At 41.5% G+C, this 25849-nt stretch overlaps 2 protein-coding genes across 5 annotated transcripts; one reads left to right on the forward strand and one right to left on the reverse strand.

The window, feature by feature from the left end:
* The first annotated feature begins 894 nt into the window (after positions 1-894).
* LOC133162912 (AMP deaminase 2-like) lies at positions 895-19236 on the forward strand. Of its 4 annotated transcripts, XM_061292434.1 has the most exons (20): positions 895-1019; positions 1235-1305; positions 2405-2761; positions 10722-10852; positions 11472-11602; positions 11982-12050; positions 12236-12347; positions 12445-12631; positions 13175-13313; positions 13388-13477; positions 13766-13895; positions 14015-14209; positions 14291-14422; positions 14607-14770; positions 14853-14979; positions 15059-15222; positions 15293-15413; positions 15497-15670; positions 15739-15849; positions 15988-19236. In XM_061292434.1, the coding sequence occupies exons 2-20, from the start codon at positions 1251-1253 to the stop codon at positions 16201-16203; spliced, it is 2805 nt and encodes a 934-aa protein (XP_061148418.1). In that variant the 5' UTR covers positions 895-1019; positions 1235-1250; the 3' UTR covers positions 16204-19236. The 4 variants fall into 4 exon arrangements, with proteins under 4 accessions (XP_061148418.1, XP_061148419.1, XP_061148420.1 ...); XM_061292435.1 differs by lacking the exon at positions 2405-2761; XM_061292437.1 differs by lacking the exons at positions 895-1019; positions 1235-1305; positions 2405-2761 and adding an exon at positions 7552-7965.
* Positions 19237-20421: 1185 nt separating this feature from the next.
* eps8l3a (EPS8 signaling adaptor L3a) lies at positions 20422-24684 on the reverse strand. Its single transcript, XM_061291863.1, has 18 exons — positions 24639-24684; positions 24509-24573; positions 24101-24259; positions 23864-24013; positions 23657-23697; positions 23504-23586; positions 23269-23426; positions 22992-23097; positions 22821-22894; positions 22663-22737; positions 22406-22551; positions 22099-22321; positions 21949-22013; positions 21550-21646; positions 21355-21462; positions 21171-21256; positions 20913-21048; positions 20422-20831 (listed from the first exon to the last, which is right to left on the reverse strand). Exons 1-18 carry the CDS (start codon positions 24667-24669, stop codon positions 20829-20831), a joined length of 1806 nt encoding a protein of 601 aa, XP_061147847.1. The 5' UTR covers positions 24670-24684; the 3' UTR covers positions 20422-20828.
* Between the last annotated feature and the right edge of the window lie 1165 nt (positions 24685-25849).

Here is a 25849-nt window from a genome sequence, read left to right on the forward strand (position 1 = left end):
CTTTTTTTATTCACCCTTTGAAAACTGTAACTGTACTTAGACGGCTGTGGAGAAAAGCACATCAACATCTTGGCATGGCTGGTATACCTGAAGCAAATTTTTAAGGCAGCCCGTTTCAGAAGACGAGTATGAATTTTTGCTGTGGCAGTTGTAAAATAAAAAAAGTCGAGTTTTCAAGTTAGTGTTTTGTACTGACTGCCTGTAGGAGGGCAAAGGCCATTGAAGCTGAAGTGCTATTATGCAAGAAGGCCCTGGAGAGTGCGGGGGCAGATGAAAAGCGCGATAAGGCGAGAAAGAAGATGAATTTTCTTCATGCCCTAGAAAGACATTTGATTTCATCATATACTACAAGCTAATTTAAGATCATAGTAAAGGTATAGAGTAGACCAAGACATTTTATTTTGTCTTTCAATATAAGCGACACCGCTTATTTTCATCTAACTGGTGAACCTTTGTTTACTTACTTTAATTGGTCGGAATAATATTATTTTATTTATATTTACTAAAAATAATAAATGCTGTTGTTGATCTATCTATATTACCGTCTTATAGACAACAGTTAAACTTGGTTTCATCAGATAGTGGAAGGTAAATCGTTAACTTGTGTATTTCAGACTTTACTATTTACACTAACTTTGCGTTTTGTGACCGCCGTCTGCTCTCAGTTGTGTATGACTAGCTTACTTGAGAGGTTTAAAAAGCACCCTGCAATCTACTTATTTGATAATAAATTATACATTATGACGCTGTCATCAAATTACAATATGTCAGCAAAATATTGCAGCTATAAATGACTTTTTCTAAGAGGCTGTTTTCCCCTGTGAGTACATGTACCATTTTGTTTTTTTAAAACCATCATCACCTTACTTTTTTTTTTTTTTTTAAATAATTTAGTCGTGGGAGGAATGATTTATTCGTCGAAGCACACAGCAGGAAACACTAAACAAAAAAGACACGCCTACGACTGGATGACTTCCGTTCAAGTTTAACCACGCAAATGCTGACGTTACAAAGCCAAGGTAAAAACAAGACATACTTATTTGAACAATAACTTATTTAACTTAGCGGTGCCGTTAACACGCTAACGTGAGTCGAGAGAACACAAAGCTAAGTTGTTGCAGCTAGTTAGCTCAGTCTTCGAGGTTGAAGGGATATGATTCCCGTTTACGCTAGCGAATTTATGTTTTGAATCGGGGGAATAAAAATACATCAACTATTTGTCGTGTTTTGACAGGCAACTTCCTGTTTTAATGAGCTGCTTCACGAATTCCGATTCATCTGCAACTATGTCGGGTGGTGGTGGTGGTAAGTCATCAATTTCCCATAATATATTCACCAAGTTACATATAACATGGCATTTTTCATTCGAAATATTTTGTGTTTTCTTTAATTTAAAGTTTGGTTGCTTCAAGTACGATGTCACGTGATCTCCACATAAACGTGAAAGTAAAAGTGGACGAAGTGATCAATGACTGCACTGTCTAATGTTAAAGAAAATATATGTACTGTCCCGAATGGTACATCATGTAACTTAATATTAGAGAAACTGATCTACATATTTTTTCTTGCATTGAATCCCCTTATTGGACTTGTGTACCCACTGTATGTGTTGGCTGGTGTGTGTCCACTTTATCACTATGATACCCTGCTGTCTGTAATACATAAATATTTTAATTTAAATCTGCATCTATCTACACAAGACCAATAGTGAGTGAGGTCGCTGTGTATGGCATCGTGGAGGATTTTCACTTCTAGCTGCATAAATAATTGTCGTCACTAGGTGGTGGTGTTGGGTGCTCTTGCTTCAGTCTCACTGCAAAAAGCACTTGACATTAAACTGAGGCTTCATCTTTCATCATCAGCTAATACTTAAGTTTATAAAATGTCACAGGCTTTGACAGATTATTATTTAGAAAAGGCAAAAGAATAATGTCATTAGCAGTGCTACAAGATGTATTATGTGTAACCGTTTCTCTCTTAATATAGATACTATAATAAAAACTTTGGTACTAAACATTAAGATGAGCAAATTATGTGACACAATGTTGAATTGTTGACATTGTTTAACATTACTTGTCGCTGTTACTAAATCTCGAGTAGTGTTTGGGCTGTGTGTCTTGTTTTGGAACTTTTCAGATGATTATTTGGGGACTGCTTTCAAGCTGGTGTATTTGAGTAACTTCACTCACCTTTCCAGCATTCCTTTTGCCTTTTGCGGGTCTGGTTGTATATCTGTGCTATTTTTAGATCAGTGTGGCGGAAAAAAATCTTTTGTCCTTCGCTCACCTTCCAGCCCATCTTGAGGCAAGCTGCCCGGTATGCTAGCTGCACTCTCGCGACCAGTGTCCTCCTACAGCTGGATCCCCTTACATTAGCTGCTTGACGCTTATCTTACGGTTGCTAGGGCAACCAAGGAGGATGGCCCTCAGCAGGAGTTGGGCAATCTTTGCTTTTAGTGTCTCGATTGACCTGCGGCTGGTAGGGAGGAGGAGGAGCCAAGTCTGCAGAGGAGCCTGTCACAGTCTCGCGTGGGTCCAGCTGCCTGGCTGCCCTAATGTGAGACGGAGCTCATGCGTCGGAGCCGTTCCTCCTCCTCCCCCCTCCCTCTTTTGGTCACTGCGCAGCCCTAATGGTCTTCGCTCCACTAGCGGCATGAATGCAGGCAGCAAGATGTCAGCATCTTTCTCCACTGGTGACAACTCAGGGAAGCCTAAGTCCCCGCTCCGCAAGAGGGGCAGCCTGCAGAGCACCACCAGTCCTGGTGAGTGAGACTCAATCGGGGATTCTTTAGAATCTGTGAGAAAAGCTAAATATTTGACATTGTGTGTCAAAGAAGTGAGGTGAAGGAGCTTCTTATAACCCAGAGGAGACTGTTAGAATGAATTGCCATGGATGTACCTTTTTTAAAAAAGTTTTACAGTCCTGAGAAATTACTTTGAGTTGTGCAAAATGCATTTGACTGAGTTTGGATATTGGAAATACACATCTATGTTCACTTGCCCTTCTCTGGTAGTGATGAGAGTTTTATCATTTGCGCCTGGCTAAGCATCATTCTTATCTCTACTTCTGCACACCTTTCAACCATTCTATCTTGTCAGCTAACCTCTCCCAATACAACTTCAATTTCTAGATGAATAGTACCTAACATCATATTGAATCCTCTTTTGCTTGTGCTTGAGTTTCTCTGGCTTCCTCTCACGTTACCTTCCCAACAAAACATGCTTCTTACTTATACGTGTAAAATAGTTGTTGGTATGTGCCCTGCCAATCGCTTACAACCAGTCCCAGATGTGCCTTGCCTTTCTCCTAAAGTCAGCAAGGCAGGGTTAGGCTCCAGTAAGTTAAAATTAGGCTATCAGTAAGACCTGAGCATCCCTAAGATGTCATTTCAGCAAATTTCAGAACATTGATGGTGTGGATTTAACCTTTTCGGTGGCTCTTGTAAAATTTTTTTTTAAAAAATGGTTGGGAGAAGTTTTGTGCATGGTGAAGATAAGGACTCTGACGTCAACTGCAAATGTAAACATTAGCGCCAGCCTCTATGCGACTTCTCCAGTTCTTCAGTTAATTTTAAAATGTAAGAAACTGTTGTTGTTAACTTTATTTTAAGCGCAAATATTATTTAAAACATTGCCTGTTCCCCTCTTAAAGGTTTTGGTGATGTGACAGTTTGACCCAGGAGGAATTTGGTTAAAAGATTATTTCTGAGAAAATATATGTCCTTTAAAGGTTTTACTGTATTATTTCTTTTCATTGCGTCCATGTCATGTCAACAATACAATATTGAACTGCATATCTATCTGTTGAATACAGAGATTCTTTACTTAGTTTGACGAGTGACTGCCTGCTGGTGATGGTAAAGCAGAAATAATTACATTTTGAAGCAATTACATGTTCATAGTGATTTTATTATGTAATCACAGTATGCTGTCGCACTAGCATGCTATGACCAAGCACAAATGTTGTGTGTTTAAAGGGGCGCTGCTGCTGATACTGAATCATATTTGCTGAGGAAACCCATCTTTGCTGCAGTAATAAATAACTTAGAGGGCTCTGCAGCCATTTTTGTGCTCTCACTTGGTCGCTCGGCTGAACCGCCTGAATGCGTGATCCGTCATAAGAGCCACATGCAGATCACAAAAAAGCCTTTGTAATAATTGTAATGACAAATTGCCTGCTACTCGTATAAAAATAAACTCAACTCTACAGTATCGTACCTTAGAGCAACCCTGATAAGCTTCCAAATAAATTCCCATCTTTGATGCCCCAGTGTTTTTGAAATGCTTCTTTTATATGAGTGTTGAAGGTTTTTTTTTTTTTTTTTGAGGGAAACATGGATTAACCTGTCAGTTTCTCCTTCTGGAGGTGGCTCCCTCCCACCGGACCCCTTCGGCGTCACATGAAGTAGAATATATAATGTAGCACTGAAGATTTGCCGACTGGGCGACATTCTGTGATATATAGATGCTATTAAAGTGTCTGCCAGAGAGGAGGAGTGAATTTTTATATTCCGCTTGATTGACTAAAGCGATCACTCCCTTATACTGATAATATGCTGAAGAATTTTAAACACATCTGTCTTCGCTTGACTGAAAAAGCATGAGTTGCAGGCCATGCTGCACCCGTACAATCCTATGGGTGGCGATAATGTGCTTTAAAATGGCTACCCATTGCCTCGTACAGTACAGCAGCGCCATCTGCTGGATGTAGAAGGTCACTGCCCCACCAGGCTCACTGAACTTGAATTTAAAACTACTGATCCATTTAAAAAAAATATTTGCTTTGCGCTTTGACATGTTACCTTAGCAGACATTTTTTTGTGCAACCGGTCTGTCTGAGTCACGTACTGTAGCCCTCAAGTATCCAAGACTGAGTATTGAAATTTAATAGAATCGTTTTTTTTTTTTTTTTATCATATCTAGTTGTCTGCTTTTGTGATTATATGATATCAAGACCTACTTGAAAGATCTTTTCCCCCCCAAAAATTATTGGTTTCTTTGAATTTACTTTGTGCCTGTATGGAAAATTCAATGCCTTTCTGCTGCTATGTATACCTTGTGTCTAACCGTGGAGGTCTGTCAGTAGTGGAAAAGGGATTTGGGGAGTGCCTCGGAAGCCATCACCCCAACAGGTGGGACAGATAATACAAGGTCGAGCAGATTCTCTGCAGAGCCACAGCATGTGTCTAATCACCCCCGCGGGCCCAAACACCCTCAGCTTGAGACATGTTAATAAATAAATATGATGAAAACAAACTCTTAGCCAGTGAGTATTCTCTGCCAGCAGTTGTTGAGAATCCAGTCTTTATATACATTTATTAATCTACTACTTCACACACAGCATGACAGTGGAAAGAACGCTCCCTGCTGGATCACGCGGAGTATTAAACCAACACGAGTTTATGTCAGCACAGATGATTTATGATGTTTATGAATGTGATGGATTCCATTGCACTGCTTAAGTACAATGCTTAGCTTTATCCCCATCTCGGCTTCTTTTGTAATATTGCAAAGATCCAGTTTAATTTTGCTCCATGTGGTTTGATCCCAAATGAAGCCATGTCGACTGAAGTTCGACTTTTTTTTTTTTTTTATCCCTCAGCAGGTCGAAGAAACTCAAACTCACCACCACGATGTTTAATACAAACACGCATAAGCCACTTCACTGTGACATCTGAGCTCCCCTCCAAATTATTAATGTTTCAACCATAAATATACAACTAACTGTGATCCCCAAACACATTGATATGATTTGAAATTCTTTTTACATTGCCCTTCAAACAATCCCCATACCATGCATTAACAACCCAGGCTAATCTTATCTCCTCCCCGACATAAAAATATCTTTCAAACAATCGAGGTGTAGCATTGGTCCGTCTCTGTAGCAACATTCTTTTTATTGCGTCCACCTTTGGACTTGTCACTGTCATGTATGTACCTTAAACAAATGTCATATAACATGCTTGCAATATTCCCATATTGTGAAAGCACATGAAACAGGCGCTATTTGAAATTTGACTTTGTAATGTATGAACCTTGGTGTGGATTTGCCCTGCTAGCATCCATAATATAGTTTGTATTTGTGATGAGTTGTAGAGAAGATAAGAGCTTCTGGGAACCCATCTGTTGAGTTTGACAGTAGTGAAGAGTCAGTGTGTGTGCTATTTTGCAGTAAATTCACATGGGAATTTTATACAAGGTCACAGATTAGCTCTCTGCTGCAATGCCTGTTTTTGTACCTCGTAGTGGGAAACAAAACGCACAGCTACTCTCATGTGCCACTCATTAGCTCTCTGAAAACACAATGTCCCGCCCGATCAGTGTTTCCCACTCTTAAGTGAGCCAAGGAACATATTTGATATTACACAATTCTCATGGCACACCAAGTGGTGGGCACATAGGTTAACTGTACCTTCTAAAGGATGAGCTACTTCTACTTGCATTTCACTATTTGTTGCTGTCATAAAGTGCATGAACATATACTTAGATAGATAGATTGATACTACACTTCATGTCAGCCCTGTGTAAATACTTTAAGGCAGCCTTTCCCAGCTTGAGTGCATTGTACACTGTTTTTCTACGATCATATTTCTTTTTTCTGACAGAAAGAAAGGTGCAATTAACCAAAGTAGGTGTTCCTAACTGCTACTTTGGTTGGGTTGCAGGGATACGCGACTCGTCAAATATTTGTGCCCCTTAAGCTGTTGATCTGCCACTCGATTACTGTTAACTGACATTTTCAGTTTATAAAACCTTCAGACCAAGAATTGAATTAACCTTTGGAGTACAGAGACATTTTATGTCAATGTTAAAGTCACGCTTTGTTGCGTTGAAAATCATATTGACAATTTATTTAAATTGTGTTTGCCCATCTGAGTCATAATGTGTTGGTGTAACGCCACAGATAGTAAATGAGCTTTTGGATTAGTTGTCAGCCAGTCACAGGGCACATATAGACAATCAAGCATTCACATCAATTGAACAGTTAATTCAATTCAAATTAACTACAGAATATATTGGAATGCAAAATTTAAGTCCAAAGGTTGCCATTTGGAAAATAAAACAAAAAACAAAAATTGCTTTATTTCAATCATCAGTAGGTTTTATGTATGTATATTTTACTTATTTTATATAATCATAATTACCATAATATATATAACCATAAACTAATCATAATTATTCATTATTTACATTGGAAGATTATTTTTAATGAACTTCACACACACGCTTATAATATCAAATAATATCCTGTGATAGAAATTTGAAATACATAAATATTAATTAATACATTCCAATTTTCAAATAATACTTCAAAGTTATGATATTTGCAAACATCGCCTACTTAAAAGTTTGGCTCCATCTTCAAAATAAAAATGTTATGCATTCATGAGGCAGCTGTTTATAAGGAGGAGGAGGAAGGAAGAGAGCAGAGTGGGCGTGGCCACAAGGCGAGAGCCTCCTCCATTTTAAAGCACAATGAAGGGTGAGGTAATTTGTCCGGGTACCTCCCCCCCCACCACCCACCCTTTTTTGTCCACGTGGTATGTTCCAGCCCAGTATTTAAATCCGGTCGCTTCAACTCCGGGCTGTTTATCCTCTGCAAACCGGTGAAACCCAGGAAGAATCCGAGAAGCACGCAGGGGAAAAGAGAGCGAGGCAGAGAGAGAGAGAGAGGGGCTCAACCAGAAAAGAGGGGGGCAACTCGATCAACACCGTACTGACAGCACAACAGCAGAAGCCTAGCGGAAAAAGAAGGGACGTTCTGTCATCCTGGTGCTAGAGCAGCTTACGCTGTAAGAATATCCCCATCGCTCTCTATTTACTGACATTCTCTCATGTACCGGGCCGACGGGGGAGAGTACAGCGACTGTCCCAGGCCTAGTTAAATGTCCCAGCATCCCGCAGGAGCTCCGACCAGGCAACTGCGACATTAACTGTGAAAGCAGGACAAGACAGCGCAGAGGAGGTATTGTAACTTCCACTCATTCACGATGACTGACTTGCTGCGTTGACACGAATACTGTTCTATAAGTTTCAGCACCCTCTTTATGGTCGACACAGAAGGTTCTTATCATGCAAGGAAGGTTGCACAAGTCCCAAATGGGGTGTTGGGAAACTTGTTTAGCGTGTAATATGCTGACAGCCTGTTTTTCTTATGGGGAAGGACATATGGAAGAGGCGGCTGCGTCATGCATTTGCTCGGCTGCTCTGTTGCTACGATGCTGATCTTAGCAAAGCTTGATGAGCTTCAGTTTATTGCGGTGGGTGGACATTCAGGGCATCTGCTATGGAGCTGTAGTTTCCCCCCCAGTGGCTTAATCACTTCAGAGCATAATGAGAGCGCATGCTGCAAGAGTCTGCAGTCAGTCAGTCAGTCAGTTTGCCTATTAGCTCAATGTTGTCATCACTCTCATTAGAGAGGAGACGCATTAGTGTTTTGTGGGGCAATGTTTCGGTGTGAGCGGCTTGTCTTGTGATGTCGTGTTGGTTGGTATTCTGACAAAACGGCGGTCTACTGTTTCCTCAAAGAGGCTGTCACGTTATCCGTGACTATGCTCCCTGCCAAAGTCCTCTGAGAGTCAACAAAATGACCTCAACATCATCCATTTGTTCGCCTAATGAATGTTCAAGATGAGGAGGACCAAAAGTGGAGGTTTATTCTGGTCTTTGGTTGCTAAGGAGCACCTGTGTCTTTTCTTGGCTTCTGAGGGAAGAAAGAAAGTAAAATCTCAATCATAAAACTACTCCCAAGACTAAACTGATTATTAAACTGAGTTTTTGCTGAGTAACCAAATAGAATTGCAAAAATGCTTAAAGAAAAATAGATTCAAAACCTTTCCCATGTATGTTCATCATCAAATTTACAAATAAATGTAATTCCTTGGTTTGTGCCAATAAATTACTTTGCATAATGGTAGTCAGCACAGAGGTAATAATTATACTATGATTTGTTTTGCATATTTAAACGAAATGGTAGAACAGGCCAAGTGACAAGGCAAGGGTGTGCCGCTTAAGTATGCATGGCAACACATATGTGGAATAAACACTAACATAGAGTTTGGTCACAAATTGGTTTTATAGCTCATAAAACGCTGTGGGCTCTCATGTCCTCGCATGACTCCATCCACCACAATACTGCAAGGCTTCATGTTTGTCAACATGACAACACTCTGTGGCTATTCTTGACATGTTCATTGAGCAACAAAGTCACACCTTTAGTAAACGTGGATTGAATCAGTCACCGTAAACCAATCACTACCCGAGTGGAAAAAGAGATAAGGGAGACTTCCTGTAGTAGAAGTTTTTTTTTTTCCCCTCTGCACTGCCTTCTGAATCGCTTTAATTCTTTATGTAATCATAATAAATTTCTCTGGCATATTTTTTGCCTTTACATAGTTTGACAAATATAGCAATTTGAGCAACTTTGAGGACATACACTCCATTCAGAAGTTTTACATCAAATAGATTTGACATGGCCTTTTCGGCTTGAGCGTAACGACGGACGGAGGAACTGGAGAATTTTGTTCAAAAATACACGCTCACAAACAAGTAACAACATTTTTGAGGTGAGGAACTTCCTCGACACCTGGCAACACATTCACACCAAGCAGGATTTCGCCATGGCTGTCGCAAGAAGAGGAAAGAAAAACATTCAAGTGTTTAAACTGCTCTGTTGAGGCACCCCCCCAAACTAAACCAATGCCAAGGACGTCCTACATGTCTTGTTTACAGACCAGGCCACGTCTTTACCCACACAGAACTTTTCTACTCAACGATTGGGAAAAACATCCACCATAGATTGAGATTTGGAAGCCAGCCATCCATTAGAACCACAAAAACAAGTTTGTTTTTTTGTAGGGTGCCTGTTGCTGGGATGGTTGTGTGTCCCCCTGGGTACAGTCACATGATGCGACCGAGATAAATAGTTTCTGGATTGCTGGATTAAGAGTCATCTGTGGCAGGGGAGATTGAAGGGATTACTGCATGCTAAAACCGAGGAGGGCACTATGTGTGTTGACATGTTTCACGGTGTCACTGTCCTCAACTCATCATTTGAGTGAACTTCGAGTGAGTGAACAGAGCACACATCTAAGGATAGGCTTTCTCAGAGATATTAGTTTCTCTGAACCATGAAGACAGCAAATGTGCAGCGTTGTCTTGTTTGCTTGCAGCGTGTTTGCTTTGGTCTGGAGTGGCCGCGGCCATCTGTTTGCAGCAGGTCCAGATAACGGAAAAGTCCTCTGTCAAACTCAGGTGCCTGTTGTGGCTTGGCCACATTTTTTTTCCCCCAAGTGAGGGAACGAGTGGCATTTAGGATACTTCATCCGGATTTCCCTTTATGTGTTGCTGTGCTTCGCGGCCCCTTTAAGGTTTCTGTTGAAAGCTACTTTACGCTCTCTAGGTAACCGCACGTTTACACGCCACTTGGAATATTTTCAATATTCATCACAGTGGCTCAGAATGAGACTCCAATTTTAGCTTGCTAACACACACACTCTGGAATCTTGGGGTCAACCACTTTTCTATTTGTGTCTAAGTTGTTTACTTTGTCTGATGTTGCGTTTATGCACAATGTCTGATTAAGCTGTGTCAACCTTTGAGTGAAGCGAGTAAAGTGATGGATGTCATTGTTTGGGATCTAGCATGGGACGCGGCTCATATGCATCTACACCCCATTAGCCCTCGCCTTCACAAAGACGATGTATTTTGGCGTGTCTGCAGATCTGTGCGGTGTATCTGGGTCCAAATCCCTCAAGCCCCAACGTTCCCTCCCGGGAACGCCCGTCTCTCTGAAACACTTCCCGGTTGACCTTCGCTCCTCCATGGAAGAGAAGTTCAAAGAAATTGCAGAGGTGAGAATGAATCCGCTTAGATTTCATTTAGGGATCTAACTGTTAGGGAACAATCGTATATAGCGTCGCTTAATTTTCAATGACGGTAATTAAGTTATCGAATCAGTGGACTTAAGTTGTAATTAAAACAAATTGACATGAGAATGACGTTCAATTTTGTGAAGATAATTCCTTTATATTTTTTAATAATGACAGTAAAGTAAAACCATGAAGGGATAAAAATCCCAACCCATAAAGACATTTTACAACAAGTACACAACTAAAAAAAACAATCTATGGATTTTTTTAAAAAGTAGGCAAAGACATTTACAAGAATAAATGTATAGTTTGCTAGCATAAAGTTTGCATGTTTTTTGTGTTAGAACATGGCGGCTCATAAGAGAGAGAGCAGCAGACGCCGGACTTGGACTGTTTGATATCTGAGTGGGAATTTTGAAATCACCCCGCTATGCTCGTGATCTTGCGAAATTCTGCACGGAGATGACACTTGAGCTTTTTTGAGCTCAACACTGACCTTGCCAATGATACACGGCACCGCCTCAGCCGAGGTCGCGTTTGTTTTTCCTGTGAAAGCTGACCCAGATGTTCCCCACACTGACGACTGTGTTCTTGACGTCAGGAGCTGTTCACGCGCAGCATGGCAGAAAGTGAGATGCGCAGCGCCCCCTATGAGTTCCCAGAGGACAGCCCCATCGAGCAGCTGGAGGAGCGCCGGCACCGACTCGAGCGGCAGATCAGCCAGGACATCAAGTGAGGAGCAAAAGTTGTCAATTGCAGTCTTTGATATGTCAGACAAAGTGTTGGCTTTCTCCTGCTTACTTGCTTGGACGCACTCACACACACACACACACACACACACACTCACACACACACACACGGACACGCGTGCACGCTACACAAGGAGAGTTGCTGCTTCCTGCATCTGCACCACTCAATCTGATGATCATGTCTCTGAAAATCCCCTTGATTACTTAAATGCTAAAATGCTGTAATCAGTCTGTGTATGTATCTGTGTGTAGTGCACACACTATTGTTCACTGTCTGTCCGTGTGCTCAACCTCAAATTTGCCCCCTGTCCTTCGCCGCCCTCTTCAACACGCTTCCCTACGCTGCCCCCGCTCACGCCAAGGCTTGAGCCCGAAATCTTGCTCCGCGCCAAACAGGACTTCTTGAAAATCGACAGTGCCGCAGATCTCGAGTGAGTGTGCTCTGCTTCACGTTGTCATTCGCTAGTTGATTTCCACGTATCAATGAGTCCCCGACTGTTATGATGCGGCACGTTAGAAAGACCCTCGGGTGCGCCCTGTGAGATCGACTAATTTAACGTAATGGCGCTGAAAATTACACACATTTTTTTTTAACTCTCAACTGCCCTCTATTAAGGTTAATGAAGGAGAAAAGTGTTGATGCCGTTGATAATGGCATTAAGGAGCGGGAACTGCCGATGGAGAGAGAGTATCAGCGGGTTTCAATATCCGGAGAGGAAAAATGCGGGGTGAGGAAGTCTTTGTCGTGTTTAAAAAAAAAATTGTAATCTGAAGCTTTTTCCAGCTAGCCCATTTCTCTTATATGTGGATTTAATATCTGCTCAGGTGCCCTTCACTGACCTGGTTGACGCTGCCAAGTGTGTGGTGAAGGCTTTGTTCATTCGAGAGAAGTACATCAACAGATCGCTGCAGTCCTTTTGCAAGACCACGGCTCACGCCTTGCAGGACCTTGGCTTGAAGCCACTGGATTTGGGAATCTATGACAAATTCCCCGAGACCCCCGTCGATGCTGGTATGCGTTGATTCGCCGACGGGTTTGTGTCATATGGAACAATATTTTGTTTGAACGACTCTAGCTCAAAAGCCAGATCCATTTGCCTTGGTGGGAAAAATCCGATCATTCAAAACGTAGTCAGCTGACCTGATTTCGTTTTTGCTCAATCTGGACTCATCTGACCACATGACCTATTTGCTGCTGCTACAGAGTTTAGTTTTCATGCCCCCTAGCAAATTGAAGCCCTTTTTTTTTGCTTATTTATTTTTAGGCTACACTACACTTTTGTGCTGATTTCAAGCTTAGTTAATCCTTCCATGTTTCTTTTTTTGCATCCTTTAACCTTTTACTTAGTTATTATACATTTCTGAATCATTTTAAGGGGCTCATTTGAATACAGCGGTCTCCCACTGAGCAAAAGGAAACATTTTGATCATTTGAATTTCGATGCTTTGACTGTCCTCGAGCGAGTTCCATGTTGAACATAATAGTCATGTGTGCGCTGCTTCACGTTGTCATTCGCAGTTGAGATGATGCAATTTCTCCACACTTTTTGTACAGATGCCCCCGTCCACCCACCTGTTTCTGAGACGCACCCTTATGAGAATCTGGACCCCAAAATTCTTCCTTCCGATACGGAATATACCTGCAAGATGGTAGATGGAGTAATGCATGTTTATACCAAGAACACGACAGAGAAGTACGTGGCCTGGCAAAGAGTGTTTCAACAGTACTTGTGTCATTGAAGTTTGACCATCAAATCTGTGTTTACAGAAGTACACTATTAGACCTGCCATATCCTGACCTGAAAGAATATATTGCAGATATGAACGTAATGATGGCCCTCATCATTAATGGCCCTGTGTAAGTATTAGGTTTTCGACTCTAGGTGACAATCCACATATTGGTAACTTAATATAATTATTAAAATAAATGTATAATTAATATGTATATTTTATTTTATTTACTTTTATTTTATTCATTATCGTTTATTGTATATTTTTTTTATTTTGGCAACCGCAAGAGTTCATATAATTTACATGTCTTGCACTATTTTTCTATAATAGACTATTAAGTAAACTTTATTTTATTTACAATAATATACTTCCTCCTTTTTTTTTTTTTTTTAAATCTCCATGTGCGTTCTAACAGGAAATCGTTTTGCTACCGGCGCCTCCAGTACCTAAGCTCCAAATATCAAATGCACATCCTCCTAAATGAGATGAAGGAGCTGGCGGCCCAGAAGAAAGTTCCTCACAGAGACTTTTACAACATACGCAAAGTAAGATCCAACAAATTGTGCTAGCTCAGCTACAGTAACCAAACTTTATCTAAATGACTATTATAATTTATAAATGGTTGATTTAATATTGAAATAATGACACGTGTGTGTGGCTCCAGGTCGACACACACATACATGCGTCGTCCTGTATGAACCAAAAACACCTGCTGCGCTTCATCAAGAGGGCCATGAAAAAATACCCCGGGGAGATTGTTCATATTGAGCGCGGCCGGGGTCAAACCCTCAAGGAGGTGTTCGAGACCATGAACCTGACAGCCTTCGATCTGAGCGTGGACACGCTTGACATGCATGCGGTGAGAAATTGGAGCAAGGAGGACAAAATATAGTAAATCCGTGTGTGTGAGGACATCATTATAACTTTTTTTTTTTTACAGGACCGTAACACGTTCCATCGCTTTGACAAATTCAATGCCAAATACAATCCCATCGGAGAGTCCATCCTCCGAGAGATCTTCATCAAGACTGACAATTGCGTTGAGGGGAAATACTTTGCACACATAGTCAAGGTTTGGAAGAAGCTTCATATGGCCTAATTTACTGAAGGTTTGCTCGTGCAAATGTTTCTTTGTCAAAACTGCCAGCGCTATTGTAGCTAAAGCGCAAAGACATTAGTAAACACAGAAAATCAGACCCACAGACTTTTAAGACTTTAAACACAGACACAAAATCAACAAACATTTGTTTCTACAGGAGGTTATGTACGATCTTGAGGAGAGCAAATACCAGAACTCAGAGCTGCGGCTGTCCATCTACGGTCGCTCTAGAGACGAATGGACCAAGCTGGCCCAGTGGGCCGTCAAGCATCGGGTGTATTCGGATAATGTGCGCTGGCTTGTCCAGGTGCCCCGACTTTTGTAAGTAACACCACCAAAGAACCCAGCCGCAGCCTTTTTTTTTTTTTTTTAACAAATTCACACAAGCATTCCATTTCCACAGTGATGTGTATCACACAAAGAAGCAACTGGCTAATTTCCAGGAGATGCTGGAGAACATCTTCCTGCCTCTATTTGAAGCCACCATCAACCCCCAAAATCATCCTGAGCTGCATCTCTTCCTGGAGCATGTGAGTGTCAATTTCAAATTTTTAGCCGTGACTCTTACTCGCACAGACTAAATTCCATGGGGCGTTCTTCTTCATACAGGTGGTGGGCTTTGACAGCGTGGATGATGAGTCCAAACCTGAGCACCACATTTTCAATCTGGATAGTCCTCTGCCAGCCAATTGGAGAGACGAGGACAACCCGCCCTACTCCTACTACCTCTATTACACCTACGCCAACATGACCGTGCTCAATCACCTGCGCAGGTGACGTCAAACTGACAACTTTCCCTCTCATTAAAAGAAAATTATTTAAAAAAAAATCTCTGTAAAACAGGAGGCGAGGCTTTCATACGTTTGTACTGCGACCTCACTGTGGGGAGGCGGGGCCAGTCCATCACCTGGTTTCAGGTTTCATGCTGTCTGAGAACATCTCCCATGGGCTGCTGCTCAGAAAGGTCAGCACCACATCACGTAATGAATAAGCTAAGACTCAACGCTCTCCTCTATTAATAAATGTCTTTGGCATTTTTCTCCTCAGGCTCCCGTGCTGCAGTATTTGTACTACCTGGCCCAGATCGGCATCGCCATGTCCCCTCTTAGCAACAACAGCCTGTTCCTAAGCTACCACCGCAATCCGCTGCCAGAGTACCTGTCAAGAGGCCTCGTGGTGTCCCTGTCCACGGACGATCCCCTCCAGTTCCACTTCACCAAGGTCAGCGTAAGGACGCTTCAGCTTGCGTAATATAATAGATGGTCAGAAGTAACAATGTGTGTGTCCAGGAGCCTCTCATGGAGGAGTACAGCATCGCCACTCAGGTGTGGAAGCTGAGCTCCTGCGACATGTGCGAGCTGGCAAGAAACAGTGTTCTCATGAGTGGCTTTTCACACAAGGTAAAAACTGCTGTCTTGATTTTCAGCCGGTGTCGGTTTTATGTTACTCGTCTGTAATTGTGCATAGTTGTGATGTGATATTTAAATGGGATTGTATATGACTATTAAGTGACAGCAGCGTCCTTGTTGTCTCCCCAGGCCAAAAGCTACTGGTTGGGCCCCAACTATTACAAAGAGGGCCCCGAGAGCAACGACATCCGCCGCAGCAACCTCCCTGACATCCGGGTGGCTTACCGCAGCGAGACTCTCACAGAGGAGCTGCAGCTCATTACGCACGCCGTGCGCACCGAGGAGCTGGAGACCATCAGCGAGGAGGACACGCTGAGCATGGGCCCTCTGCCCGAGTGCCGCTAAAGCACATTGAGCGTCAGCCATGTCACCTGACACCCGAGGTTATCGTAAGGAACTAGTCCCGCCTGCACACTTCCAAACCTCACACATATTTTCATCAGCAGCCGGCGTTAAGAAGGTCAGCTGGGCATCCATCCATTTTTGCATCCATCCATCCATCCATCTATGTGTACTCACTGTGATGCATCGTAGGCCGAATCTTCATTGTTCTTGATGAATATCAAAAATCGCACAAGTAAATGTTTGCGGCTCAAAGCACAGCGACAAGCACGATTATTATTCCTTCACGCTTCTATCAGAACATTCCACTGAGAGAAAGAGATTGAAGGCGTTCTTGTGGGACCTCAACCGTAAATCAAATGTACGTCCCAGCATTACCTCACTGTGGCCATGAAGAATTTTCTCCACACTTTATTGGCCTGAAAGTTTGTTTTCAAAATTAACATGATTGTTCCTTTGCATGCATCGCACTGTACATATGCACCAAATGTTCACAGTGCCTTGTTCATTCTTTTTCACGCAGCATTACCTGCAGCTAGAATTGGTTGTTCAAATGAATGGAACTGAAGTCACCTGGCGGCATGCACCTGATTTGTAGGGATTTTTTTTTTTTTTTTTTGCATGCCTGCATGAGGCATGTGAGGCAGCATGCCCACCAACCAGCTATAGAATTAGCATAGAGATAGGCTACCATTCAAAGAGTTTGGGCTCACTTGGAACATATTTTGTATAAAAATAACCTGATATTGTCAAAAACTGTTTAAAATGCGTGTGCTGTATCAACAAAAGCATATCGCTCGCCATGACGTCCGCTAGCCAGAGGCTGAGCTGCGCTGTATTTGTTTACGGAGTAAACTAGCGGCTAAGCTGATGAGTTAATGTTCCATGTGGGAACTTGGTACACCTTTATACAGTAGTGGGAAAATCCAACTAAGAATACATGTCATGATTTTACCATGTCCCCAAAAAAGTGTTCTAGTATTGATATTTCTAAGTGACACCCAAACTGTTGAATTGTATATTTAGTTTTTCTATTAGCCCATTGACCATGCTAGGTCGTGGTCCAGACTGTTGCTTGGCTCTTGTAGCAATTCAAACTTGACATGTTACATCTCAAATACTTGTGCATCACCTAAAGAATCACCTATAACCTTACATTGATAAATAATCTCATTTAGGCCACCAAGCATTTTATATGAAGGATTCAATACCAAGTGCAGTGGTGCCTTGAGATATGAGTGACTCGAGTCACTTAGCAGTAGTTGTGAAACTCTTCTTCGTGCCTGGCTGTCTAATACACTGTGCCCTGGTGGCCAAGTGCACATGTACGCCAGAAGGAATTAATCTTTTTGTGTAACTGTTATTACTGCATGGGTTTATAAAGTACAATATTATGGAGTACTATCTACTATCTGAGTTTTTTTTTTAGGGGGCTGAAACACTTTCATTTAAATATAGAAAGGTGATTTGAAACATAAAAATTTCGAGTTGCAAGCATGAAACAAAGTCAACTTGTATATCAAGGCACCACTGTGCAGTGTTCCCCCATCTTGCGGAGGTTCGGGACCAAGCCCTGACTTGCAAGTATTTGATGTTGCTGCTACAAATGAAATATAATTGCCTATAGATGTCACAAATTGCTGACCAAGCACTACTTTTCTATTATACTATATCCTGGCTTGACTTTAATAAAGACAACCTCATTAAAACACAGTACCTTGGCACCAAGATGACGTAAAATCAATATGTTTAGGTTGGACATCACACAAAAATGTCAAACAGGTGACTGTTTCAGCAGATAGAAAGATGGGATGAATTTGCGTGAGAACACTGTATACTGAAATTTCAAAATAGCGGCCTCTACTCTAATTGACACCAAGCTTGAATGCTTCAATAAATAAGCACATCACTGAAGACAGCAAATTACAGTAATGAAATACCCCCCAGACAGTATTAATCAAAATGGATCATTATTGTCTTCACAGGGACAAAACTTTCAATGTAGCCCTTTGTAGATTGTGCAAGTGTACCTGAAGATGTTGCCTATTCTCTTCATTTTGTCTTTAGTTGCTACGCTAAGCTAAGGAGGTGCACCGCAGATATGCTGTGAATGTCCTGCAAAGTATAAGACTGTTGACCTTATTATACAAAGTGTATTTTTAAAAGCCTGTATTGGTGATTTTTGTATTCTTGTTAATCTGATTCTGTTAATGTTTAACGTAATTATGATGCTGCTTGGCCATTGTGGAGGCGGGTCATTATTGCTTAACTCATTCTTTTATTGCTTGTTTGATTAGACATAATCTCTTAAGGCACTGGTGGGGAATCACTGCATTACACCAATAAAAAATTAATAGAAATAATGCAAAATTATTTTTAAACTATATTTTGACTTGCATAAGAGGTTTTATTTGGCGGTATCTCATGTCGCTTTGGTTGGCTTGAAAATAATAGTTGGTTTGCCAGTATTTGGCGACATAGATGGTCCAAATTTGTGTTACGTATTAGGTGTCACGTAGCAACAATTAATAATTACACACGCTCTGACATTCATGTTAATATCAACTCTCGAGTAGTCGTGTCGTTTTTTTCAGCCCAGGGGGAAACCTTAACGTGAGCCATGCCTAAACAATCTATCTTTCCATTGTTTACCACAATCTAACCAGCAGTTTCCCCATTTCACTGTCAGTGTCCACATTTAAAAAAAAGATATAAATTCTGAACGTTATGTCAAATTTTAATTTGGTTGATTGTCTGATGTTAATTTCCAGAGTAATGTAGCTCGTCCTACCTCACAATGCCTAATCCTGTAGTTATTAATATTCCATTTGAATTTATTACACAAATGAATGGCATCTTTTCAAAGTATTCAAATGTTAAATCCGAGTAGTTTCTATGATTTTCTTTGTTCAAATTCCTTAGTTATTGCTGCCTACTGTCGGTCTGTATTGAGATTATCAGCACACAATATATACACAAATCTTTGAAGAAAGCTAACATGTCTGAGCAGTTCAAATAAAGCACGATTCTTCATCACCTATTGCTGTGCCTGTTTTTATTCCGAGGTTTCTCCTAATCTTCTCTGTAATTCATTTTCTATCCAGTGGATGTCGCCATAGTTCACCTTTTCGTTGCGAGGAGGTAAACAATACTACATTCAATGGCGTTTTGTGTTGCAATGTCTCCTTTTTTGGTGTTACTTTTACGTCTTCACACGTTTTGGTGATGATTTGAAACAAATGCTACGAACACACATGGAACAGTAAAACAACATTAATGGCGACATATAGAAAATCCACTATTTTACCTTTTAAATACATTTTATTGCGTACTTGGAGCCAAGATTGTAAAAAAAGCTTTATCTATCTCTCCAGGTGTTGCAGAAACACCTTAATAATGTGTTTGGGGGATATTTTTTACTCCGTTCAGTTTTATCAATTTTCTAGTAATGGGTGCGTGCAAACTGTTTCGCCAATCCGCCATCTTTATTACTTAGTTCAAACAATTCAAGGATGCCGAAGTAGAGATATCAAAATGTTCCGTTGTTGGTTGCATTAATCCACACAACTCATTACACAGCTCAAAGAAGGGCCTGGTCAAGTTTAATTTTTCAGGACGAAGTTCCCACAACTGTGGAACTTTGTGCTTGTCTGTGAAAAGCACTTCAGTGTTTCACAAATCTCGTCAAGATTCGCCCAAAGACTTCGGGTCATTGAGGGTTCAGTTCCTCCAATCTATAGAAACGACGGACACAGTAAAGTGGTAAGTTTGAGATGACACAAAAATAATAAACTATTTCACTTTCATACTATTGCATGTCTATGATGCCCTCGTTTTCATAGCATTAGCATAAGTCTTTCTGCTGATTCTAGCGCTGTGCGCTCTATGTTTTCACTTCTTGTAAATGTATTTTGGCTAGTTGTATCAGATGAATTGCATCGGAGGTGCTGTTTTATTCTTGGGGAACACAATATGTTAAATACATTCGTTAGCTTCTCGCTAGCGCTAGCATTAGCTTACTTCTTAATTTGACTGCAGTGCTTGATTACAATACGTGTTCATAAATATTGTGAGGGGATTTATTTTGTTACGTGTTATGTATGTGATTCAGACAAAATATTTGCTGTTCCACTTTATATTGAGCACAACTGAGTAAAATGTAAAAAGGAAGGATTTATAACCATGATGTCAGCTTTATTTAAATGACATTTATTTTCTGTCATAGGTATCCAATGTAAATTGGAATTTTAAACTCAATTTATACCCGTAAGATGTTTCCATTAATGGAGTTGGAGGTTGAATACTTTCATACTCTTAAGGTAATATTTTGCTCTTATTGCAGTATTAGAGGACTATGGTCCTACAGTGTACTGTAGTAGAACACTGCAAAGTAATAAAATTACAGAATTAAATTGACAGCTTACTGACACTGTCATTCATAGGATAGCATCATCATTGTAAACAAAGTCATTTAAAAAGTAAAATGCCCAGTGTTGTGTTACGTGTGCAGTGACATATGTCAAAAGTGCCAATGTGAAAATGATAGAGGTTTCTCTGCTGTGAGCTGAAGGTAGACCGCGATCTGGTGATGTTTTCGTCCATGACAACTCTCCAATTCAGTTTGCTGCCTACTGTTGCAAGAAAAAGTAACAGTGTAAACATCACACACACTATTGGTGTCCATGGAAACAGATGGAAAAGTTGCCACCTACAGTCAAGGAGGCGGAGCGGACTGTTTGTAATTGAAAGAAGACCCTCCCGCCTTCTTCCGGACACACCGTCTTCAGTTCCTCTCGGGTCATGCTCAGTAGCATGGAGCCGCTCAGCACGCCCAGACAGCGCACCGTGCTGCAACCACAGAAGAACAAGAGCAAATCAGACGTCTGAGGTAACCGACATGGATTTAAATGCAATGTGTACGAAAGTCATCCAAGTTCTCTAGACTTTACAAAAATGATGTATGTACTCACATCTTGGTGAAGCCCATGTGCTCAAGCCAGGCTTTCACCTCGGGTGGTTTGGACTTCTTGCTTAAGACAGGAATGCTTTCAATGGGCTGAAGAAGAACAGAGATTTAATTAAAGGCTCATGGGGAAAATATGGAATCAGCAAATTTCAAGATGACTTTGTGGTTCTATATAAAATTGCAATCACCACGTCGTCAGCTTTGTTTTCATTTTCCGTGAGGACGTTGTTGGGGACGAATCCTTCTTCTCCTTCACTGTTCCTCACTTTCCACCACAGCTTGGAAACGTCCAGCAGCTACAGGATGTAGCGAGTGTACTTTTCATTTGATCTTTATTATTTCATCAGAATTTTGTGTTTCAAAAGGATGGAACGACATTGCACCTCCACGACTTCGCCTTTCCTGATGGTCAGCTCTCTGTTATTCCGGGAGATGAAGTCGTGCGTGACTCGCATGCGACGCAGCTTCTTCTCTGGCAGCCTATAAAAAAAAAAAACACGTATGGACACACAAAATTGTAATTAAAGCGCCGATAAATGGGCCCGCCCGTGACCCTCGCGCCCAGTGGTGGTCCTAGAATGGCGGCCTGTGCAAGTAGGGTTTCAAACTAGGGTTACATTTTCAAAGTAGGGTTTCAAACTACGATTACCGTTTTAAAGTAGGGTGTCATATGGGCATAACGTTGGAGAAAGTTCCATTTGCACCATATGTCTAATTGAATGGAAACTAGGTTAACTTTTCAATAAATAATGAAAAATAGATTAAAAAGCACAACTTGGTACCTCGCTGGTATCCTCGCAAACTGTTGTACTGGTGCAGGAGGTGACGCTGTCTCCTCTGTGCTCGTCTGCACACACAAAGCAAATGTCCTCTCGGGGTTTTGTTCGATTTATTTGTCTAGTCCTTAAAAGAAAGGAAGCGTGAGGGTTCACCTGACTGGACGGGGGTCGTGGAACCTGTTGCGGCTTCATTGGGATCACACTGGAAGTTGCAGGGGCCTCCATAAGCTCGGGAGGCTGCTGTGGAACCTGCTGTGGCTTCATTGGGGTCATACTGGCAGCTACAGGGGCCTCCATCAGCTCGGGAGGCTGCCAGCCATCAAAGAACTCCAGCGTGTATGTTGGGATGTCTTCGTCATCCTCAGGCCATTTGGTGCTGTGCCAAAGGAGGAAATGCTATTATCTAATCTACAGTCGCCTCGAACATAGGTTAGGTACGCAATTTGGGACTGTGACCTACCTTGGGATATTCCACGCATCTCCCAAAGACTGCCACAGCTGGTCCTCCTCTGCGGTCGCCTCCTCACTCATGAGGCAGATACACTGAGGTGTCAGCAAAGGCGCCACGACGCTCGAGGGAACGCCCTCAGAGCAATGACTTACAATCTGGTGAGCGTATGTCATGGGTCACAGAATGAGGTACACCTGAGGAGATGTGGCTATTTTTGTCAAAGTTAGTTTGTGTAAAAAAAATGTGGTCTTTTGATTCCAACTTACAAATGCTAATGCAGAGAAGAAGGAGTGCACAAATTCAGACACACTGGGGTTATCAATCTTTTCCTTCAGCTCCACCTGAAGACATGAAATTGATAATGAAGACAAGCAAAAGTGGGGGGAGACAAAAGAAATTATGGGATATTTTTGAGGACACGGACTAGAAGGTTGAACCCATATTTAATCTTCTGGAGACACTCAACGAACTCTTCTGTTGGGGGCATGCCGGACATGGCTGACAAACAAAACAAACGTATTTTAGCTTTATACTTGAAATCTGAAATCGAAGCTGGCCTCGTAAAGAATACGTTGAAATATTTGCATTTCCACACCTTTTCCTTTTTTCTTTTTCTTATTTTTCTTCGCATTTTTCACCGCAAAGGCAGCCACCTTTCCCATGAAGATCTCAATGTCACTGATGATGTGATTCAAGATGTCCTGTGCCGTAAGAATGGGAAGATTAACAATATCATCAAACGACTTCAAAACACAGTAGAGTTCACACAAAGGCAGAAAAAAAAAGTGTTTAAAAATTGCAAACTTCTTGATGCTTACGACCTGCACGTGACTTATTCCCCATAATGATTATATACCTCATTTTTTACATACCACATTTCTGTCCAACTCTCTGTAAGGTCTTGGAGGTCGCAAAGGTTCAACTATGATGGAGGCCATCTCCTCCTCCTCTTCCTTCAGCTCCTCCTCGTCCTTGAGCTCCTCTTCCTGGTCATCAACATCCTTCCGAGCTATAACCAGGTGAGTGTCCTCTAAACGGGCAACCAAAACCAGATTTAAACAAATATATCTCATTACTATTGTCAACGCAGCGTCTTAACAGCCTCACCATTGTAATCAGGAGGGGCCCACTCGGGAGTTTGCTCTTTGGGTTCAATTTTACTTTGGGTTTCAGGTTCTTCATGTAATGCACTGTCGAGTCCAAATTGTCACCACATTCAAATCCAAGGAATACCCAATGAGCGGGTTTTATTGCTCCTACCTTAAACGCGCTTTTGAAATACCCCTTTGGACGTAATCAGCCTGGAAGCAAGACATGAAATTTCATTATCAGGTTGGTAGTCTAAATTAGTTGTGTTGGAGGAGTGAAACGTGTAAAATGAATAAAAAAATAAGCGTGGGGAAAACCCGCAGACCCCTCGTGGCCCTCGTGCCACACTTTGAGAACCTCTCAAAAGGCTTATCTCACCCTGACATCTTCGCAGTGGAACAGGAAGACACTTGTCATGTGTTTCTTGTTTGCTTTGACTGTCACTGCCAGGAGTGAGTTTGAAGCAGATGTGTCCAACACAGCCTTCAGCTCCACGATGTCACCTAGATGAATAGACTCCAGCACCTCCTGAGAGAGAAAGTCCAACATTGTTATCCTGTGATGAAAAGCCCGATAAAAAATAGATGGATTCCGGCACGAGCGCTTGCAAGTGACCTTGGTCTCTATGTCGGTGAGCAGCAGGTCAGGCTCTTTGACCTCCAGCAGCATGTTCTGGCCCCATACTCGGCCCATCTTGTCGAGCAGATTGAGCCTGTCCACACAGTCTGTGAGACCTCGCAGCTCCTTGCCATCCAGGTCGCATGTGAGGAGATGCTGACAAGCAACAACAACATAAAATTATCCCCTTAAGACCTTTGTTCAATTTTAGTAGCTTTTCAGGTTGATCGTGGCCAATTTTAGATATATTTTAGATTGCTGACAAAATCTGTCAAAAATCACCAGCCTTGGTGAAATTTCATCACACTTGCATTAACACTTCTATATATATTACTGTAAAGGTAGCGAGGAGGATAAACATGGCTAGCTTAGAGGCTTGCTGGGAAAGATGACTCGGGACCTTACCTCCACTCTGTAATGGAAATACTTTATGGTCTTGGTCATGGAGGCGGCGTACTCCTTCCTTCGCACTGTCGAAACAGTGGATCATGAAAGTGATCCCACATCGCTCAAATTGTACGGTGCGGTTACTTACTGTATATCGACCTTGCACTGGGCCTCGACATACATGACACCTGCGACGACACGTCGTCTGTGCCCGAGTTGCCACTGTCACAACAAAGAGCAAATGACTGGAGGCCATTGGTAGAAAAGGTTCTCACGCCTTGTACTTACATTTTACTTCAATTTAACATTAGCTGAACTCAAATATTTTTTAACAAACAAAAGTCCTATATTTCTTTCAACTATTGAAATGTGTTTGCAAGCACTCCCCTTTTGACAAGGCAACACCTCCACCACACGGACGTGGCATGTTAAGATGCTGATTAGAAAGCACGATTATTACTTAGGCGTGCCTTTGGGCCTTTCTGAAATGTGCGGTTTAGGCACACGTAATTTTTTTCAAGTGTAGAAAAATTCAACTTCTGTACTTGTGTTACAGTTAAAAAAAAAAGACAGGACCTGTACTTAGTACAGTGCAGTATTTGTCGTTACTTTGTACATTTGCTCAAGGTTGACTGTGGGCATGATGATAAAATAATGGACCGGATGACGCACATACTTGGACAGGATGGATCCGGCATAACTGCTGGTGTCATTCGCCAGTGAACTGTCGCTCCGGAACATCCTCACACACACACCTGTCGTGTCACATGAATGTCACAAAACAAGGCGTTATAGTATTGTATGGTACTATATTTAGTTTTTACGCCTTATTATAGAAAAACCCTAACGGATCAAAAATCCAAAGTACTACCTAATTGAATTTCTGTTTTACTCAGGTCCACATATAATTATTTGCCATGGTCAAAAATGCTAACACTAATGTTAAAAATAAACACTGATTAATACTTGTATTGATTTCTTTTGTAATTTTCAATGTCCATTCAGGTTCACGGAATGCTTTAAATGGACTTTCTTTTATTTCAGTGAGCACTCAAAATTTTAGTATTTTATGCAGCAATAAAGAACTTCCAACTGAATCACCTTGTACAACCAAAATTACCATTATGTCGACAAATATAGATACATAAATACAGATACAAAACTACCAGCATCACTTGGGTTCTCGTAATTCTGTTATAGTTAAAAGATACACTTTGGAATATACCGTATAAACAAAGTTTTGGACATTTTCCGTGTTCTTACCTTTGTGTTGAATGCAATTTAAGATCTCCCGTATGGAATATTTAAAATCCAGCTCAGATTCCAAGTCATAGTTGAGCAAACACTTAAGACCTTCCC

Source organism: Syngnathus typhle, linkage group LG11 (assembly GCF_033458585.1).
Source record: "Syngnathus typhle isolate RoL2023-S1 ecotype Sweden linkage group LG11, RoL_Styp_1.0, whole genome shotgun sequence".
Taxonomy (NCBI): domain Eukaryota; kingdom Metazoa; phylum Chordata; class Actinopteri; order Syngnathiformes; family Syngnathidae; genus Syngnathus; species Syngnathus typhle.

Excerpts from the sequence above, each read along its gene's own strand:
- eps8l3a (XM_061291863.1), bottom strand. The coding sequence starts at position 24,669 with ATGTCGAGGCCCAGTGCAAGGTCGATATACA. Across the intron at positions 24,260-24,508 it reads ATTTCCATTACAGAGTGGAG|CATCTCCTCACATGCGACCT; the intron begins GTAAGGTCCCGA and ends GTTGCTTGTCAG. Across the intron at positions 23,698-23,863 it reads TCCACTGCGAAGATGTCAGG|GCTGATTACGTCCAAAGGGG; the intron begins GTGAGATAAGCC and ends TCTTGCTTCCAG.
- LOC133162912 (XM_061292434.1), top strand. The coding sequence starts at position 1,251 with ATGAGCTGCTTCACGAATTCCGATTCATCTGCAACTATGTCGGGTGGT. Across the intron at positions 12,051-12,235 it reads GACAGTGCCGCAGATCTCGA|GTTAATGAAGGAGAAAAGTG; the intron begins GTGAGTGTGCTC and ends CCCTCTATTAAG. Across the intron at positions 14,210-14,290 it reads ACACGCTTGACATGCATGCG|GACCGTAACACGTTCCATCG; the intron begins GTGAGAAATTGG and ends TTTTTTTTACAG.